General features: G+C 40.0%; 2 protein-coding genes across 12 annotated transcripts in view; one reads left to right on the top strand and one right to left on the bottom strand.

Moving 5' to 3' along the window:
* Window positions 1–16,628, bottom strand: part of MRPL30 (mitochondrial ribosomal protein L30) — a 39,404-nt gene that overhangs the window by 17,732 nt on the left and 5,044 nt on the right. Inside the window, exon 1 of one of the 10 annotated variants that reach the window (XM_066267819.1) lies at window positions 2,857–2,986. The exons of 1 other annotated variant lie outside the window; for it this stretch is intronic. Coding sequence is in view for 2 of the 9 variants with exons in the window: in XM_066267811.1 (XP_066123908.1) it covers window positions 2,541–2,838 (298 nt within the window). In the remaining 7 variants the exon portion in view is untranslated. 8 more of the 10 variants (XM_066267813.1, XM_066267811.1, XM_066267812.1 and 5 more) reach the window with 8 other exon arrangements.
* MITD1 (microtubule interacting and trafficking domain containing 1) lies at window positions 2,980–14,454 on the top strand. 2 transcript variants are annotated; one of them, XM_066267822.1, is made up of 7 exons: window positions 2,980–3,230; window positions 8,461–8,562; window positions 10,243–10,379; window positions 11,559–11,645; window positions 12,346–12,461; window positions 14,082–14,142; window positions 14,242–14,454. In XM_066267822.1, exons 1-7 carry the CDS (start codon window positions 3,080–3,082, stop codon window positions 14,335–14,337), a joined length of 750 nt encoding a protein of 249 aa, XP_066123919.1. In that variant the 5' UTR covers window positions 2,980–3,079; the 3' UTR covers window positions 14,338–14,454. The 2 variants fall into 2 exon arrangements, with proteins under 2 accessions (XP_066123919.1, XP_066123920.1); XM_066267823.1 differs by lacking the exon at window positions 11,559–11,645.

Here is a 16,628-nt window from a genome sequence, read left to right as displayed (position 1 = left end):
TCTGAGAAACTGTCAGTCAAGAGGAGCCTAAGGAGACATGACTAAATGTAGTAATGCGCATCTTGGATGGGATTCTGAAACAGTAAAAGGACATGAGGTAAAAGCTAAGAAAATCTGAAGTATGTATCAATATTGGTTCATCAATTATAAGATGTTAATAAAAGGAGAGACTAGGTGTGGGGTATAAGGCTCTCAGCTATCTTCACAAGTTCTAAAATCTAAAACTATTCTAAACTTAAGTTTATTTATTAAAAAATGGAAAACCTCCAATGCCTGTCCATTTCAATCAAGTGATAGCCAAGTCTTAACCCCTACCTCCTGAACTTCATGGCCAATTAATTCCTCTCTTGCTCAGTCACTAAACATACTGTTCTTGCTGGTTCTGGAACTTGTCAGGTAGGCATGCTCCCTTGTACTGGCTGTTCCTGCTCCTGAAATGCTCCTGATAGTCACATGGTTAGTTCCCTTTCTTCCTTCCATTATTGGCTCAAATCTCACCTTCTCAATGAGGTCTAGATTCCATTATTTAACATTTTGACTCAACAACACAATTGTCAGTACTCCCAATCTCTCTTCCCCTACTTGATTTTCTTTCTTTCCATAGCACTTATCATCTTTTTTAAATAAAGATTTTATTTATTGATTTTACAGAGAGAGGAGGGGAGGAACAAGAAGTATCAACTCATAGTTGCTACACTTTAGTTGTTCATTGATTGTTTGTCATATGTGCCTTGACACCGCAAGTCCAGGGTTTTGAACTGGCAACCTCAGAGTTCCAGGTTGACACTCTATCCACTGTGCCACCACAGGCCAGGCTACTTGTCTTCTAACGTAATTTAATTATTTGTTTTGTTTATTGTCTATCTCCACCCAATAGCATGTTAGCTCCACAAGAACAAGGATTTTTTTTTTTTCCCCTGAAGCTGGAAACCAGAGGCAGTCAGACAGACTCCCACATGTGCCTAACCGGGATCCACCCGGCATGCCCACCAGGGGGCATTGCTCTGTTGCAACCAGAGCCATTCTAGCGCCTGAGGCAGAGGCCACAGAGCCATCCTCAGCACCCGGGCCAACTTTGCTCCAATGGAGCTTTGGCTGCGATAGGGGAAGAGAGAGAGACAGAGAGGAAGGAGAGGGGGAGGGGTGGAGAAGCAGATGGGTGCTTCTCCTGTATGCCCTGGCCGGGAATCGAACCCGGGATTCCTGCACGCCAGGCCAACGCTCTACCACTGAGCCAACCAGCCAGGGCCAAGAACAAGGATTTTTAAATGTTTTGTTTTTGGTCTGTTCTGTCTATTCAGGTATATCGCAAGCATCTACCTAAAGGAGCACGGGCCATGGAGTAGGCATTAAATTAATTTTTGCTCAGTGAATGAAGTTTGAGTTACAGACTTCAGAAGGTGTGACAATCAAAAGTTGTAAGTTTTAATAAAGGCTATCATTAATTATTAGGAACATGACGCTTGGACCCTGAAGCAATTATACTACCCTTTACTGTACAGTAACTTTTCTCTTGCACTAATGCTAAATAGAAAAATACATGCATCATATGAGATGTATGCCATTTCCATGAAAAATTGTGCATTTACATATGTACAAAGAAAAACTGCAAGCTATCAGAAAAACATTAACATACCCCAGGGGAGGGAGGCAGGCTACCAGAATAATTTTTCCTGTTTTGCTCCTGTAATGTTCAATAGTTTTTGGTTTTGTTTTTTTTAACAGAGACAGAGAGAGAGTCAGAGAAAGGGATAGATAGGGACAGGAACGGAGAGAGATGAGAAGCATCAATCATTAGGTTTTCGTTGGTACACCTTTGTTATTCATTAATTGCTTTCTCATGTGCCTTGACTGTGGGGCTACAGCAGACCAAGTAACCCCTTGCCTTGCTCGAGCCAGCGACCTTGGGTCCAAGCTGGTGAGCTTTTGCTCAAACCAGATGAGGTTGCGCTCAAGATGGCGAACTCGGGATCTGGAACCTGGGTCTTTCCGCATCCCAGTCCGACGCTCTATCCACTGCGCCACTGCCTGGTCAGGCTTGTTCAATAGTTTTTTATTGTTGTTCTTTTACAATGGCCATGCTTGTAACTGTTCTTTAAAAAAAAAAACAAACATACAAACAAAAAATAACTATTTTCTTTCCTAAAGAGACATCTACGTAATGATAAAGGGTGCGGGGAAGTTAGTAAAAATGCAAAGCATAAAATTCCCCCTCCAACAAACCGAGATCTCTGAAGGCAAGACAAGTCACTTCTTTGAACTACTAATGCCTAACAAGCACTCGGCAGCCCTCCTAAGTGCGTTTTGGCAAAAATACGAAGCACAAGCTGCTTTGGGTAGGTGGAGACCAAAACATGGTTGCAAAATCGCGGCTTTTAGTAAAATGGCAAATGTTTTAACTAACTTCGGAAGGTTCGCCTTCTAAAATGCAGCAATTTAAAAGAGGCCATTTTTTTTTTAATCTTCATTAACAAGAAAGTACGTAGTCCCCAACGGAAAGCCATTGTTATGAATTAAACAGGAGCATAGAAAATACTAACCCAAACTCGAATTCCCCTTCCCCGGTTTTCCAGCGCCGGCGCTGGGCCCGCGAGCGTGGAGAACCGGGATAACCCGCCGTGCCCGCAGGCCACAGCAGGGAAACGGGGAGGTCAGCCGAAGGCTTTTCGGAAGCCACAGGGACAGAAGCTGGACGCAGGCCCACCTGGAATACTGTGACCCCGCAAACTCAAATAGGCAAAAATCAATCCCCTCTACACAGGGCTCCAAGACCTTACTCCAGGCAAAAATGCAACAGTCGCGGCCACGTACTCCCCACTGCCGGCCGCCACTCAGCATCGCTCCGCCTGAACTTACCCACCACCAAGAAGCTCCACAGGAGACAGACCGCCGGGTGCTACACTCAAACTCCGCCCTACCGGGCGCGCAGAACACTGCACTGCAGTTCCCGCAGACTCCCTTCCGCTCAAAGGCCAGCAAAAGAAAGCGCAGGCTCCTCGGTGTCACGTGATCAATTCCCGGAACCGCGGCGCACCCGTCCAACTGGTTGGGGTGGAAACGGAGAGGCGTTTGGAAAATTATGGCAAAATCTCCGCTGGGGCTGGATTCCCAGACGGTGGCGGCAGCCGCTATGCTGAAACGGGCGGTGGACCTAGATTCCGAGTCCCGGTTCCAGCAGGCTCTAGTGTGTTACCAGGAGGGCATTGACCTGCTCCTGCAGGTTCTAAAAGGTGAGCGAGGAGCCCGGGAGGGAGGATTGCAGAGTGAGCGGCAAGTGCCGGCATGTGCCGGCAAGTGCCGCTGTGTCCGGGCGGAGTACGCGTAAGTGATTCTTGTGCACCGCAAGGAGACAGACACGGAAGGTGGCACATTTCACAGCTCAGGTGGACTGATTTCTTTTTTGTCTTTAAGATGTCATCAAGAAAAAGGGGGCGGGGATACGACTATAGATGTTAAACGACAAAGCCAAATATAATCTGTAAACTTTGATAGGGCTTCCGTTTGAACGAACTGTAGAAGGCAATTTAGATCAATTTGGAAAGTTAGAATATGGATTTGTTAGCATGAAAATTATTAGCATTGTTAGGTAGGAGAGATTTCTTCAAAAACTTTTAATTTTTAGAGATGTAGACTGAAGTATGTCAGGAAAAACGTTGAAGCAAATGTGACAAACAGTAACAATTTTAAAATCTAGGTCCTGGGTAATAAGGGTATTAATGACACTATTAATCTTACTTTTCTGTTTAACAGTCTCATTAAAAGTAAACAAAAATAAAATCACCCTGGGAGCTTCTGCAGAGGCTGATCTTAATTTAAAACTGTTTGTGGACGTCTACTATGTGCCAGAGATTGTGCTGGTGTTAGGATTATTTGGTACTTCACAACACTGAATAATTACATAACAGAGTCTCACTGCCCTTGTGTTTATGAGAAACATGAGCCTGATGTGTCCTAGCGATTTTTTCAATGTTTGGGCATATATTTGAAAGGCAAACTCTCATTTCCTCGTCAATACATTGAAGAATTTCTTCTCTTTTTACTCTTGTGTTGAGTGCAGAAAACCCCCACCATACATATCATCTTAACTTTACACCAAACAAAGAATAGAAGAAACTTGCCTCCACTCTTTCCAGGGAACATGGGGGTAGTATAAACAATCCAGCACCACAGCTTAACAGCCTTTTGCAACCTAATCAGGCAAGTGAGGTGGGGGGTTGGGCAGACTGTCAGCTTACAGCCAATTCCCCACACCTCTGTCCCCCAAAAATCTCAACTCCAAAAACCTTGATAGTTTTTTGGTCCCCAACAGGCACATATTTGTCTGGAATACCATAGGGCACACCTGGAAATCATCTAGGGCGCACCAGTGCACCCTGGCACACACTTTGAGAACCACTGCATTAAAAGCATGATCTTGTTTCATCCTTACAGTTGCCCGGTGAAGTAGGAGGTGAGTTATCCTCATAACATAAAAAAGTAATGTTTGCTTTCCCGTTCTGCTGCAATTGGTAGAGTCACAATTGGAAGCTAGGGCTTTAAAGACTGGTATACTGACGCCCAAAAAGTGAGATGGTGTGCAGTGTCTGTCGGGTGGAGCACTGCTCCAGTCCTGGCACTTTAGAAACCTGAGGCAGGAGAATCACAGGAGTGCTGCTCCAGTGTGCTCTGCTAATCCTCTGGATGTTAGAGACAGTGATGTGATCTTACAGGTTAGAGTAGAGATGGGAAAGAACTAATACAGGGAATAAGTGCCAAGAGAGAGCTATAGACAAGTGCAGTGAGGATTTAAAACAGTTGAAGGTCATTTGGAGGTAGAAATGTGGGAGTGGCTTTTGAAGGTCTTTGGAGAGTAATAGAAATGTCAGAAACCGGAACTTCAGCTAATTGTGTTCAAATTCTGTCTGCTTTTTAACCAAACAAGTAGTTCACTTTGGTTCAGCATGTATCTATAGAGTAAAAGTGAGAAGTAAAGGTTAAAGGTCATTGGGTCTTGGAGCACACTGTGGATAGCCTTGACTGCTAAAGATTTTACCTCATTTCATGGACAGGAGAAATCACTTAAAGTTTTTACAAAGCAGTGATATAATTAAAGTTGCATCACAGGGCTTGTCTCTTTTAGGATTATGCTCTTCTCTCAAATATTTGCACAGCCTGTTCCCTCTCCTCTTTCAGTCTTTGTGAGAGGCCTTCCCTGATCTGCAGGGTAACATTACAACCCCACTCCAGAATTCCCTCACCCTTTCTCCTCTCTTTTCTTTTCTTTTTCTTTTTTTTAATTTTAGAGAGAGGAGAGTGAAGAAGTGGGTGAGTAGTGAGAAGCATCAACTTGTAGTAGTTGCTTCTCATGTGCTTTGACTAGGTAAGCCACGGGTTTTGAACCAGCAACCTCAGCATTCCAGGTCAACGCTTTATTCACTGTGCCACCACAGGTCAGGCATTTTTCTTTAATAGCACTTAGCACAATCTAGCATACACGTTTTACCAATTTATTTTAATTGTCTTTCCTCCCACCTAAATGATAAGGGAGAATTGTGTCTGTTTTACTAACTGCTATAACCCCAGTGCTTAGACTAATGCCTGACATGTAGTAAATTATTAATAATTATTTCTCCAGTAATCAGTGAATATGGCAAGAGTGTACAAGAGTCATTAACTTGAAGAGACTGAAGTCAAGCAGACCCATTAAGGAGCTCCTGCAGGAATCAAGATGAGAAGTGATAAGGGGCCTGAATGAATCAAAGAGGTGACACTAATATTAGGAAAAGTAAGAGACAGTGTGGATATTGAATTACTGGTATTGGCACTTGACCAAAAAATTCAAGTGACTCACCTGACTGCAATAAATGCTTTATTGCAGTGATCTAGAAGCGAAGGTGCAATATCTCTGGGATATGCCTTTGTGTATATATTAGTAAACCTACATATACAGTGTGTCCGTAAAGTCATGGTGCACTTTTGACTGGTCACAGGAAAGCAACAAAAGATGGTAGAAATGTGGAATCTGCACCAGATAAAAGGAAAACCCTCCCAGTTTCTGTAGGATGATGTGGCAGCATGTGCGCTTGTGCAGCGTGTATACAGCGGAGCAGCCCACGGCCATGTCAGTCAAGATGTGGACGGTACAGAGGAAAGTTCAGTGTGTTCTGTGGCTTGCTAAATTCGAATCCGTGACCAAAGTGCAACATGAATATCGGTGCGTTTATAACAAAGCGCCACCACATAGGAATAACATTACTCGGTGGGATAAGCAGTTGAAGGAAACCGGCAGTTTGGTGGAGAAACCCCGTCTGGTAGGCCATCAGTCAGTGACAAGTCTGTAGAGGCTATGCGGGATAGCTACCTAAGGAGCCCTAAAAAATCTGTGCGTGAGCCCACATAGAACTGCACTGAAACTGGGAGAGTTTTCCTTTTATTTGGTGCAGATTTCACATTTCTGTCGTCTTTTGTTGCTTTCCTGTGATCAGTCAAAAGTGCACCATGACTTTACAGACACACTGTACCTTTCTAGTTGTATTGACTGAGGGTCTAGAACTGGAATGGACTTCCTTAGTAGCAGTGAGCATACTTAGCACCCAGAAGTTGATTTCTCGATACCATTCTCCAATAAAAGGAACCAGGGCTCCTTGGAAAAATGGTTGCTTCCAGGACTGGGGCAGGAAAAATACGGAATGAATTTAAAACATTTTGCACCAGGAAATAAGTACTCAAAAAATGAAGGGGCATGTTGAAAAAACAGGAGCCAACATCCTCAAAGCCAAAGCTGATAAAATTTGAGCAAGAAAATAATTATATTAGATTACAACCCATAGAACAGAATAAAATACCCATGAGTCCATATGGATATAAATGAGTAATTGAATAAATAAGTAGATGGGGATAAGGAATAGTTCTTTACAGTAGAATTCCAATTAATAAATGGAAATGATGGCAACAGAAAATCATCATTTGGCAAACATTGTAGTAATACTTGTTGCTGAAGGACCATCGATGGATGCTAAAATGAATGGGTGAGAGAGTGATGAGAAACAGGATGTCCTGGATTTCTTTCCACAAGATATTTATTAATCACAAAGGAGCATATGTAGTGATTTTACAGTGGAGACTTGTGAACTCCACCTTAACCAAGAGATCAGAGTTAACATCACCAGTATTAAGACATATGTATCCATTGAGAGGGGCACAACACTTCTGTGATTTTCTTGCGAAAAATGGATAAACTCTAATCATGAGAAAACACCAACTACCTATAATGAGAGACATATACAAAATATCTCACCACTACTCTTTTTAAATGTCAAAGTCATAAAAGGCAGAGAGAGACTAAGAAACTATTAAAAATTGGAGGACTCAAAGGAGGAGGCATAAAAAATAAATGCTTTGTGGGATGCTATCAGAAAATAAACCTTCTTTGGTGGAAAAATTGGGGAAATAGGTTTATAGATGAGTTAATGATGTTGTATCCATGTTAATTTCCTAACTGATATTTGTACTATGGTTATATGATATGTTAATATTAGGAGAATCTGGGCAAAGGGAGTATACCATTTTTGGAACTTTCCATAAATATAAAGTTAATTAAAAATAAAATGTTTTAAAAACTGAGATTTTAAAAATAAAAGTATTATGGCGGCGCAGCGGTCAGAGTGTCGGCTTGGGACGTGGAGGACCCAGGTTTGAAACCCCGAGATGGCCAGCTTGAGCACAGGCTCACCTGCTAGAGTGGGGGTCGCTGGCTTGAATATGGGATCATAGACATGATCTCAGGGTCACTGTGGGCCCAAAGGTCACTGGCTTGAGCAAGGGGTCACTCCCTCTGCTATAGCCGCCACTCCCCCCCCCCCCCCCGTCAAGGCACATATAAGAAAGCAATCAAGAATAACTAAGGTACCACAATGAAGAATTGATGCTTCTCATCTCTCCCTTCCTGTCTGTGCCTCTCTCTGTCTCTCTCGCAAAAAAAAAAAAAAAAGAAAGAAATTCTATGGAAAACATAAGCAATACCAAAAGGAAGGATTGGGCTTGAGGTAAGATTTCATTGATAATGTATATTCAAAATTACCTGACATTTTGGGGTGGCTAAAAAGTGATTGAGCATAAACTATAATGGTGAAGTCTGGAAGAGAAGATGGTTTTGTGAAATTGTTAGTTCTCTTTCGCTTATGCTATGATTTCAAACTTGTGGGTGATTAAGGCAAAATAGGCTCAGACTGAGGTTTGACATGTACTAAGCCACCTTTGTCACCTCACCAGATTTGGTGTATTCAGCAGCGAGAGACAGTGTCCGAGTCCCCATTCCTAAATCTGCTTGAGAAGCTTAGTGCACAAGTGATCAAGCCAAATTTGTGTGCTTTCAGACCGAGGCACACCATGCTAAAGAAAAGGAAATATGTGGGAAGCTGGAAATAATGCCTGTACTAAAAACTGTTTTTGAAATTTGGGAATATATTTTTCAATTTGTAGGCACCAAAGATGATACAAAGAAATGTCATCTCAGAAAAAAAATTTCTGGCTACATGGATAGAGCAGAAAACATAAAGAAATACTTGGATGAAGTAAAAGAAGGTAAAGTGGTTGTTTTAGAGAATGTGTCCATTGTCTGTTGACAAAACCCATGTCACCCAGTGTTTCTGGCTCTGCCTTGGAGCTTTGTGTGGTCCAGACCATTTGTCCTGGTTTACTTTGCATTTCTGCTCCCTTGTACAAAAGTTATTCTTAACTTTTTTTGTGGGGTGAGTGGGAAGTGAGGTGGTAGTCAGATATCTTCTTGAGAATCTGATGAAAGCAACAAATACTGTAGACTTTGCCTGATGTTTTAAGGAATTCACAGATCCTTGAAGCTTATGTGTGAATTCAGTTTAAGTTAACACTACAGAGGAATACTGAATGTGAACCCTGTATTTAAATTGTATTTCTCTTTATAAAATGACTAAAATACTAAATTATCTAAAGAACTTCTTTGGGACTTTGTTGTGAATCAAAACATTTCAGAAGTTAAATATTCCTAATGATAGAGATACAATAGTATTGTTCCCTATTTCTTACTAGTTCTCTCCTCACAAGCTTCCAATTTATAAACATAAATAAAAGAGGCCATTGCCACGGTTGCTTAAAGTGCACATTCCTGCTGCTTTCTGCAGCCAAAGGAGCTACTGCCCTAAACAGCAATGCCTCCAGCACCCAGCTACTCTTCCTTGCTCTCCTGACCACAGCCTCCTTCCACCCCTTCCTCCTGTTCTGTACCAGCCCACACCCTGGGTACCCCATTGAGCCCTCTGTTGAAGGGAATGAAATTGTTTCCTTCACCCCAAATTGAAATCTACAATGAAATTTCCCTCCAAAACACTGATGAAATACAGTAATATCAGCATTGTGGTTTGAATGCTTTGGGTCAAATTAACCTATGTGATTCGCTTGACTTCAAAATGGATGCATAGTTGCTAACGTATCTGTGTAAATATTAGGAACAGAATCCAAAATGCTGATTTTTAAAGTTTCAAAACGCAACCACCATATAGATTAACTGTCCATTAGGGGTCATATTTTTTAAAAATCTTAAAGATTTTTGATAACTTATTCAATAATTTATTTTGAATGAACAAACACATTGGAAGTTCCCTACTGATCCTCTGGCACCCTCGTCTTTGGGTTGGGTATTGAAAAGTACTATCAATTTCTGCTTAAAACACTTCCTACAAGTTCTAAGAAAGACTTCTAAACTCCTTATTAGACTGCATATATGTATTTAATACTTTAGCTATTAAATTGCAGGACATAAAAGACTTAAGTCTGAATAGAAGGACCAGAGAGCCACTGCATAATAGCTTGTAGTTTTACTCATGGTGACAAGACTATCAGATATTTTTATACATGTAGTCCTCTCTTGAATAAAATGCCTGGTTTCTAGGCATTTAAAGAGCTTGTTCCAAGAAATCTTTGGACTTTCTCTCATGCCTGGCCTTGGTAAAGGCAGAAATCACTCATGGAATGGTTTGCCTTATTTACCTCTGTGTAGCATCTTGCCATGTGCCTGGTATACAGCCGGCATTCCACAATGTTTGCTGAGTGAAGGAATTAAAATTAATTTGTATCTGATTCTGATTGATCAGTATATATAAATGATCAATCAGATCATAATATGTATAAAATATATAAAATGTATAATATATATAAAATGTATAATATGTATAAAAATAAAATAAGTCATGTTTCATGGTTTTTTTTATTAAAACGTGTGTTTTGTAGATGGAAAATATCACAAGCAAATTAAAATAGAGGAGAATGCAACAGGTTTCAGTTATGAGTCACTTTTTCAAGAATACCTTAATGAGACCATTACAGAAGTTTGGATAGAAGATCCTTATATTAGACATACTCATCAGGTGAGTCAAACATGCTAACATGTGATGAAATGTTATTGAAAATGTAAGAGTTAGTAGTAACCCATCCTACAGCTAGTGCTCAACTTACAACCACGATTGGTTCTGACAGACCGGTCGTAACACAATTTGGTCGTAAGTTGAGTAGGCTATATGTACAGTACTGTGAAATGATGTTATAAAAATCTTTAAGTCATATTTTATCATAATTTTTTCATTATTGTTATATATAATAATTTTCTTTGTTCATTTTATGCCATTTTATCATCTCTACACCATTTTGTTTCTTATTTTTACATTCGTCAGGTTTAAGTAAAACACTGCATTACCAGTACAAAATAATCCAGTTTCATCAACATTGAAAATCTGTTCTGCTAGATATCCCTCATCTGTAATTAATTCATCCAGGCTGTCAACAAACTTGCGTGTTCCTTCTTCATCTGCATTCGTTGCTTCTCCAGTCACTTGAACACTATGCATTTGGAATCTTTTCTTGAATCTGGAACCAGCCAGTGCTTGCTACAAATTCTTGACTGTAATCTTCTCCAGCACGCTCCTTCAGAGTCTGAAATAGACTTCTTGCCTTCATCTGCACAGTAAAAAGACTTAAAGGTGTCTGTTTTTGAATTTGATCTTCCATCCAAATATATAGCAATTTTTCCATTTCGTGGATGGGCCTGCTTTGTTGCTTTGTTATAACTTGATCGCATGGGTGCAGAACCTTTTACAGCTTCACGAATTCTTTCTTTATCTTTCAAAATCGTTGACACAGTTGAGTGTGATAACTTTGTATCACATGCGATCACATTCACTTTCTTTCCTCTTTCGTACTGCTTAATTACCTTCATTTTTGTTGAGATCAATGGCCTCTCTTTCCTTCTTGGCAGGCTGAGATGTAGACAAAGACAATTTCCTCTTGGTAGACATCTTGGGAGGGGTTTGATGAAAAATATCCAAGACACAAAACACAAAATTGCTGTACTGAGTCTGGGATAATAGTTGAAATGGTGCACGCGGAGATGGTAGTGCTGCCGGAAGCTGGTCTGCACTGTCGTACTCCCAGCTGGGCAACGCTTGCGCTGCCAGACGCCGAGTAGTTGTGGCTAGCGATTGTGGTCGTAAAGTCGAATGGTCATAAGTTGCAAAGGTAGTAAGTCGATCAATACCTATAATGTCTTTCAGCTGTATAACTTTCTGCGATTTTGTGAGATGCTCATTAAGAGACCATGTAAAGTGAAAACAATTCATCTTCTCACCTCCCTGGATGAAGTAGGTATCTGAAGGCATTTATTCTTTAACTTCATTTTATTTAGTTGCAGTTCAATCTGGGAAAACCCGGATGTAATGCTTCAGCTAGAGCTATTTCCTTGGGATGAACTTATTATCTAACAATGGGCATAAGACACTTTGAGAAAGTGCTGTTGATTTTAGTATCTTGTACCTTGCATTTGGTCACTTTGCTAAACTCTCTTATTCAAAGTTTGTCTATCTTGGATGTTCTATAAGGCAATCACGCTGTCTGCACTATTGACAATTTTGTCTCATTTTTTTTCTACCAGTTATTATATGTATCTCTTTTTGATTGATTGCATTCTGGGGGGATCATAGCATGATAGTGGGTGTCTTTCTCTTGATTTTGATTTACATAGGATTGCTTCTAAATAATTCAGATTTCTAGAATTAATTTGAGAACAAGCCAGCCTCATCTGAATAACTAAATAGCATTACTAAAATACATTTTAGGAGATCAGACAGAGTTATGTCCATATTAGAAAAAACTATTATTTTGATAAAAACAACTGCTTATAAACCACTTCATATTCTTTGCTTGCATTTTTAAGATTAATAGACATTGGAACTAGTATAGAGTCTTTCCAGTTAATTTACCTATGATACACATTGCATAGCTCAGGGATAACTTAAAATATTAATAACTGAGGTAGAAAATTGTATTTTTTCCTATTAACAGGGCTTTGGGAAAGAGCAGCAAACTAGTGGCCTGAAAGAAATAAAAGAGTCACTCATGAATCATAGAGTGCTGTTGGAATTAGAATACTCTTCTTCAATTCATGACCGAGAAATTAGGTTAGTGTATAGTAATATTTTAACTTTTATGCAGCTGAAAAATACTTATTTTTATTTCTCTCATGTTTATATAATTGCATATAAATATTCAATTTAAATATTAAAGTTTTAAAATAAAGCTCAATTATATTTTCACTTTGAAGAAAAAAAGTCTGGCTTATTTTGTCCTGTATGTGAGTTTCATATCTCCTGATAGAATAAAATGTACAGGATCTGTGTAATGTGAGAGGAGGAAGTACTTTTCTGTTTAACTGTACCTATTGTGTTAGTGTAGCAGGAGAATTTATTTCCTTTTCTAGTAATACTGATGTTCATTTACTGTGGCTTTATTTCTTACAGTTTATAAAATATTCTCATAGGCATGACAGTATGCTGTGTCTGTAAGGAAACAGCATATGCTGTTTTTTTAGTGGTATGTTCCCTCTGTTTAGTATGGTGGCTTTCATATGTTTGGAGTGATGGCACCCTCAGTTTTAGGGAAAACTTGAGTACAACCTAAATGAAAAACATGAAAATGGAGCTGCTGTGGTTAAAGCAGAGGTTAACATCCAGAGCTCTTCCTGCTTACATCCCCCATTGCTAGGTAGGAAAACCCGTGAAACACTACCACAGTCTGCCTGAGGATACTTTGAAACCATGTATTGGCAGAAGAAGAAAGTTTTATCAGCAAGTTGCAATTCAAGAGTCAGTTTTAATGTATGGGGGTCCTCAGATTACCACACAGTTCTGTTCCTATGACAGTGATGTAACCTATTTTGGCATAAGTTGAAACATACCCTACCCTAAGTCACTTACCTATCCTAACACAGTTGTAAAGTCATAATCTAGAACATAAAAACACAACTAAGCTACAGAAAAAGGAAAAGGACATAAATATACTGTATTGTATACTGTACTGTAGTAACAGAAAAAAATGAGAAAAATGAGTGTAAAAAATAATTCCTGGAAGGTGGGAGAGAGTGACCTATTGGGAGGAAGAAGCTGGAGAGGCAGGAGAATCTGCAGAAGATGCTAGAGATACTGGGTCAGATGAATCAGGATTGCCTAAGGAACATGCAGGAGATGCTGAAGATGATTCTACCTGTACTACAGGTGTTTCATCTCAGGAGGCAGCTGATGTAGAGGGTACACCCGGCAACCCCCATCTGGTGTCAATGCTCTATCCATCTGGGGCCATGCTTGCAACCGAGCTATTTTTAGCGCCTGAGGCAGAGGCTCCTTGGAGCCATCCTGAGTGCTGGGGCTGACGTGCTCAAATCAGTTGAGCCATGGCTGCAGAAGAGGAAGACAGGGGGGCGGGGGGGAGAAGCAGAGGATCGCCTCTCCTGTGTGCCCTGACAGGGAATTGAACTGTGTTGATGCTCTACTGCTGAGCCAACCGGCCAGGGCCTTAATGTAATTGTTAAACTCTTTATCAGCTACTCAGATCAACCCATGGTTTCTGTAGACATTGTTTTATTGTAGACACAGCCCATGAGTTATCCCAGGTTGGGTTCAATTCATGCTACTTGGGATGATTTTTTGTTAGTGGGAGATCTGCCAATACTTCATATCCTGCAGCTTTGAGAATTGTCTAACATAACTGTATAGAATAATAACACTATATACTGATTTCTACAGGTTCAACAATGGATGGATAATTAAGATTGGAAGGGGACTGGATTATTTTAAGAGACCACAGGTAGGATATAGCCTTATGAATGGATAGTCCTCTTTTTGTATTATTTTAACAACATGGCTTTGGTCCTTTTGTTAAAAAAACTCTTTCTTCTCTTTTTAGGGTCGTTTTTCCCTTGGGTATTGTGATTTTGATTTAAGACCATGTTACGAAACAACAGTGGACATTTTTCATGACAAGCACATAAGAAAAATATAAGTAGTAGCTTAGTTTACATTGTACAATATATTTCTATTTTAAGTGAATATTGGATTTTTTTTTTACTTTAGCTAGATCATTCCTATAATGTGTGAATTTTACAATAAACTTATACATTTCTACTAATTTGTGGACCCATTGTTCAATTGTGTGACCAATCTTAAGTATTTTTGTAAATATTTATATATTACTTAGATTTAGTGTTTTAAGTCATACAGTTAATTTAAACATTTTACCAGCTTATATCTTACTTAGCTGTTGGAGAGTGAATCAACAAATATTGAGCACCTATTAGAAAGATGAACTGGATCCTAGTGAGGTAGCTCAGTTGGTTAGAGCATTGTCCCGATACACCAAGGCTGCAGGTTTGATTCCCAGTCAGGGCACATGCAAGAATCAACCAATGCAATACAATATATAAATGATGTATTCTAGAATTGTACACCTGAGACCTAGATGTGGTGTCCACACAAACCATGGCATATAGAACCCTCACTTGGAGCCTGTATTGGACTGTTGAAAGCACTATAACATACCATACCCACTTGATGCAGTTCTCAGATAAGTTATCCTATCTCCTTAACTCTGACCCCAGCAATATATATTTGACAATTACCACTGTTTTTGGCAGTGGTAGACTTAATGGTTCCCTGTTGGCATTTCTCTTCAGTACTGATTTGATTACTCTAATCCAGAGGCTGAATTCACAAGTAAAGGTTTGCAGAGTTTGACCTGGTATCAGTGCCCAATATGTTCTGTGGTATTGGAAAGATAAAAACCTCCTATTTTTATGGGGGCAAACACCCAATTTGCCGTGTGAAAGGGACCTTCCTGTCTAGAACTATTAGCACTCAATAACCATCAATGGTGATGAGGGGGTCAGAAAACTTCTGAGGGTTACCATGTATCAGAGTACATCTGGCTCCAGTATTAACCAGAGTTATAATCTTATTTCTAGGGGACCAGTGAGCTCAAATGGGCCCTCTGATTGCCCCCAGTGGCCCCTGGAGGTGATCTGGGCCTGCATCCTATACCCAAGGCATGGGAGGCACCCATCCCAAATAGGTGGGGGTATTTCAGGCCCCCACTGGAACAGGCAGTGTATGAGGTGTGGTAGAGCCAGGAATGGCAGGGGCAGGTATGAACTGTTGTTCAGGTTTTAAGGTTTTCCACAGGCCAACAGTGTTGAATTGCTGGTCTGTCTATGCAGGTAGGGTCCAAACAGCAATGAGGTCAGACAACATCTGCTTCTATTGATAGTTTACTTTCACTGGACCCTTGACAGCAGACTGGATTGACCTTTTGGCTTCTCAAATTTTCTGTCTTGGGTATTTCTCATAGTCTGTATGTGTTCCTAGGATTTGTTTGGTTCCTCCTAGATCATCAATGGACTGCCCAGCATCAAAAATAACACCTGTGACTAGGCTCAGTGTCCCATGTGTGGTGCTGGGGACAGACTAGAATATCTTGGCTTTTATTCCTGGAGTGACTGTGTCTGTATCTCAATCATTTCAAAGCAGGGATATAAATAGCTTATTTCATCCTTAACTCCCTAAGAATTTGTTGTACCTCCTCTATTGATTCCTAGCAGATCCTCATTGGGCCAAGCCTCCCTACAGGACAGAATAATCCAGTCAATCCAGTCTATAAGGGAACATGTACAGTACCTTGAACCCCAAGTTGTTGTTTTAAGCCACCAAGTTTTGAAGTGCTTTGTTTTATAGCAAGAGATAACTGATAAAACCTGGAATACTCTCCACTTGCCATAGCTGCTTTCTTCTCATTCTTCAGGTCTCAGGTTCAAAGTCATCTCCATGATAGCTCAAGCTATACAGCCCTTATTACTGTCTATTATAATTACCTGGACTTTTCTTTTGTACTATTCTCATTTTGTAATTATTTACTATTTGTTTGTTTACTTTCCTCACTAGGCTTGTGTTTTTTAAACTCAGATCTTGACCTATTAATAACTCATAAAATCATTTTTAAAAAAACTAAAATTGGATATAAAATATCAGATAACAGTAAATGATAAACGCTGTATTATGAACTTGTTAGGTATATAATGTGTTAGTGCACAATATAAAAAATATTTTTACTCTAGTTCTTTAAAAGTTCGAAAGCCAACACATTAAACCAGTATTTTTAACCACTGGTCCGCTGACTGATGCCAGTATGTGAAAGAGTTAATTACCCTGCTGTTGTATGAAGTTTATAGACCCAGTGATCTTAGTAGAATTTGCTTATGCTCAGGGTGATTGCCACTAATAAGTTTGTATCATCGATGAAAA

This window comes from Saccopteryx bilineata, chromosome 3 (assembly GCF_036850765.1).
Source record: "Saccopteryx bilineata isolate mSacBil1 chromosome 3, mSacBil1_pri_phased_curated, whole genome shotgun sequence".
NCBI lineage: Eukaryota > Metazoa > Chordata > Mammalia > Chiroptera > Emballonuridae > Saccopteryx > Saccopteryx bilineata.
Note: the sequence above shows the minus strand (reverse complement) of the source record. Positions and strands in the feature narration are given on the sequence as shown.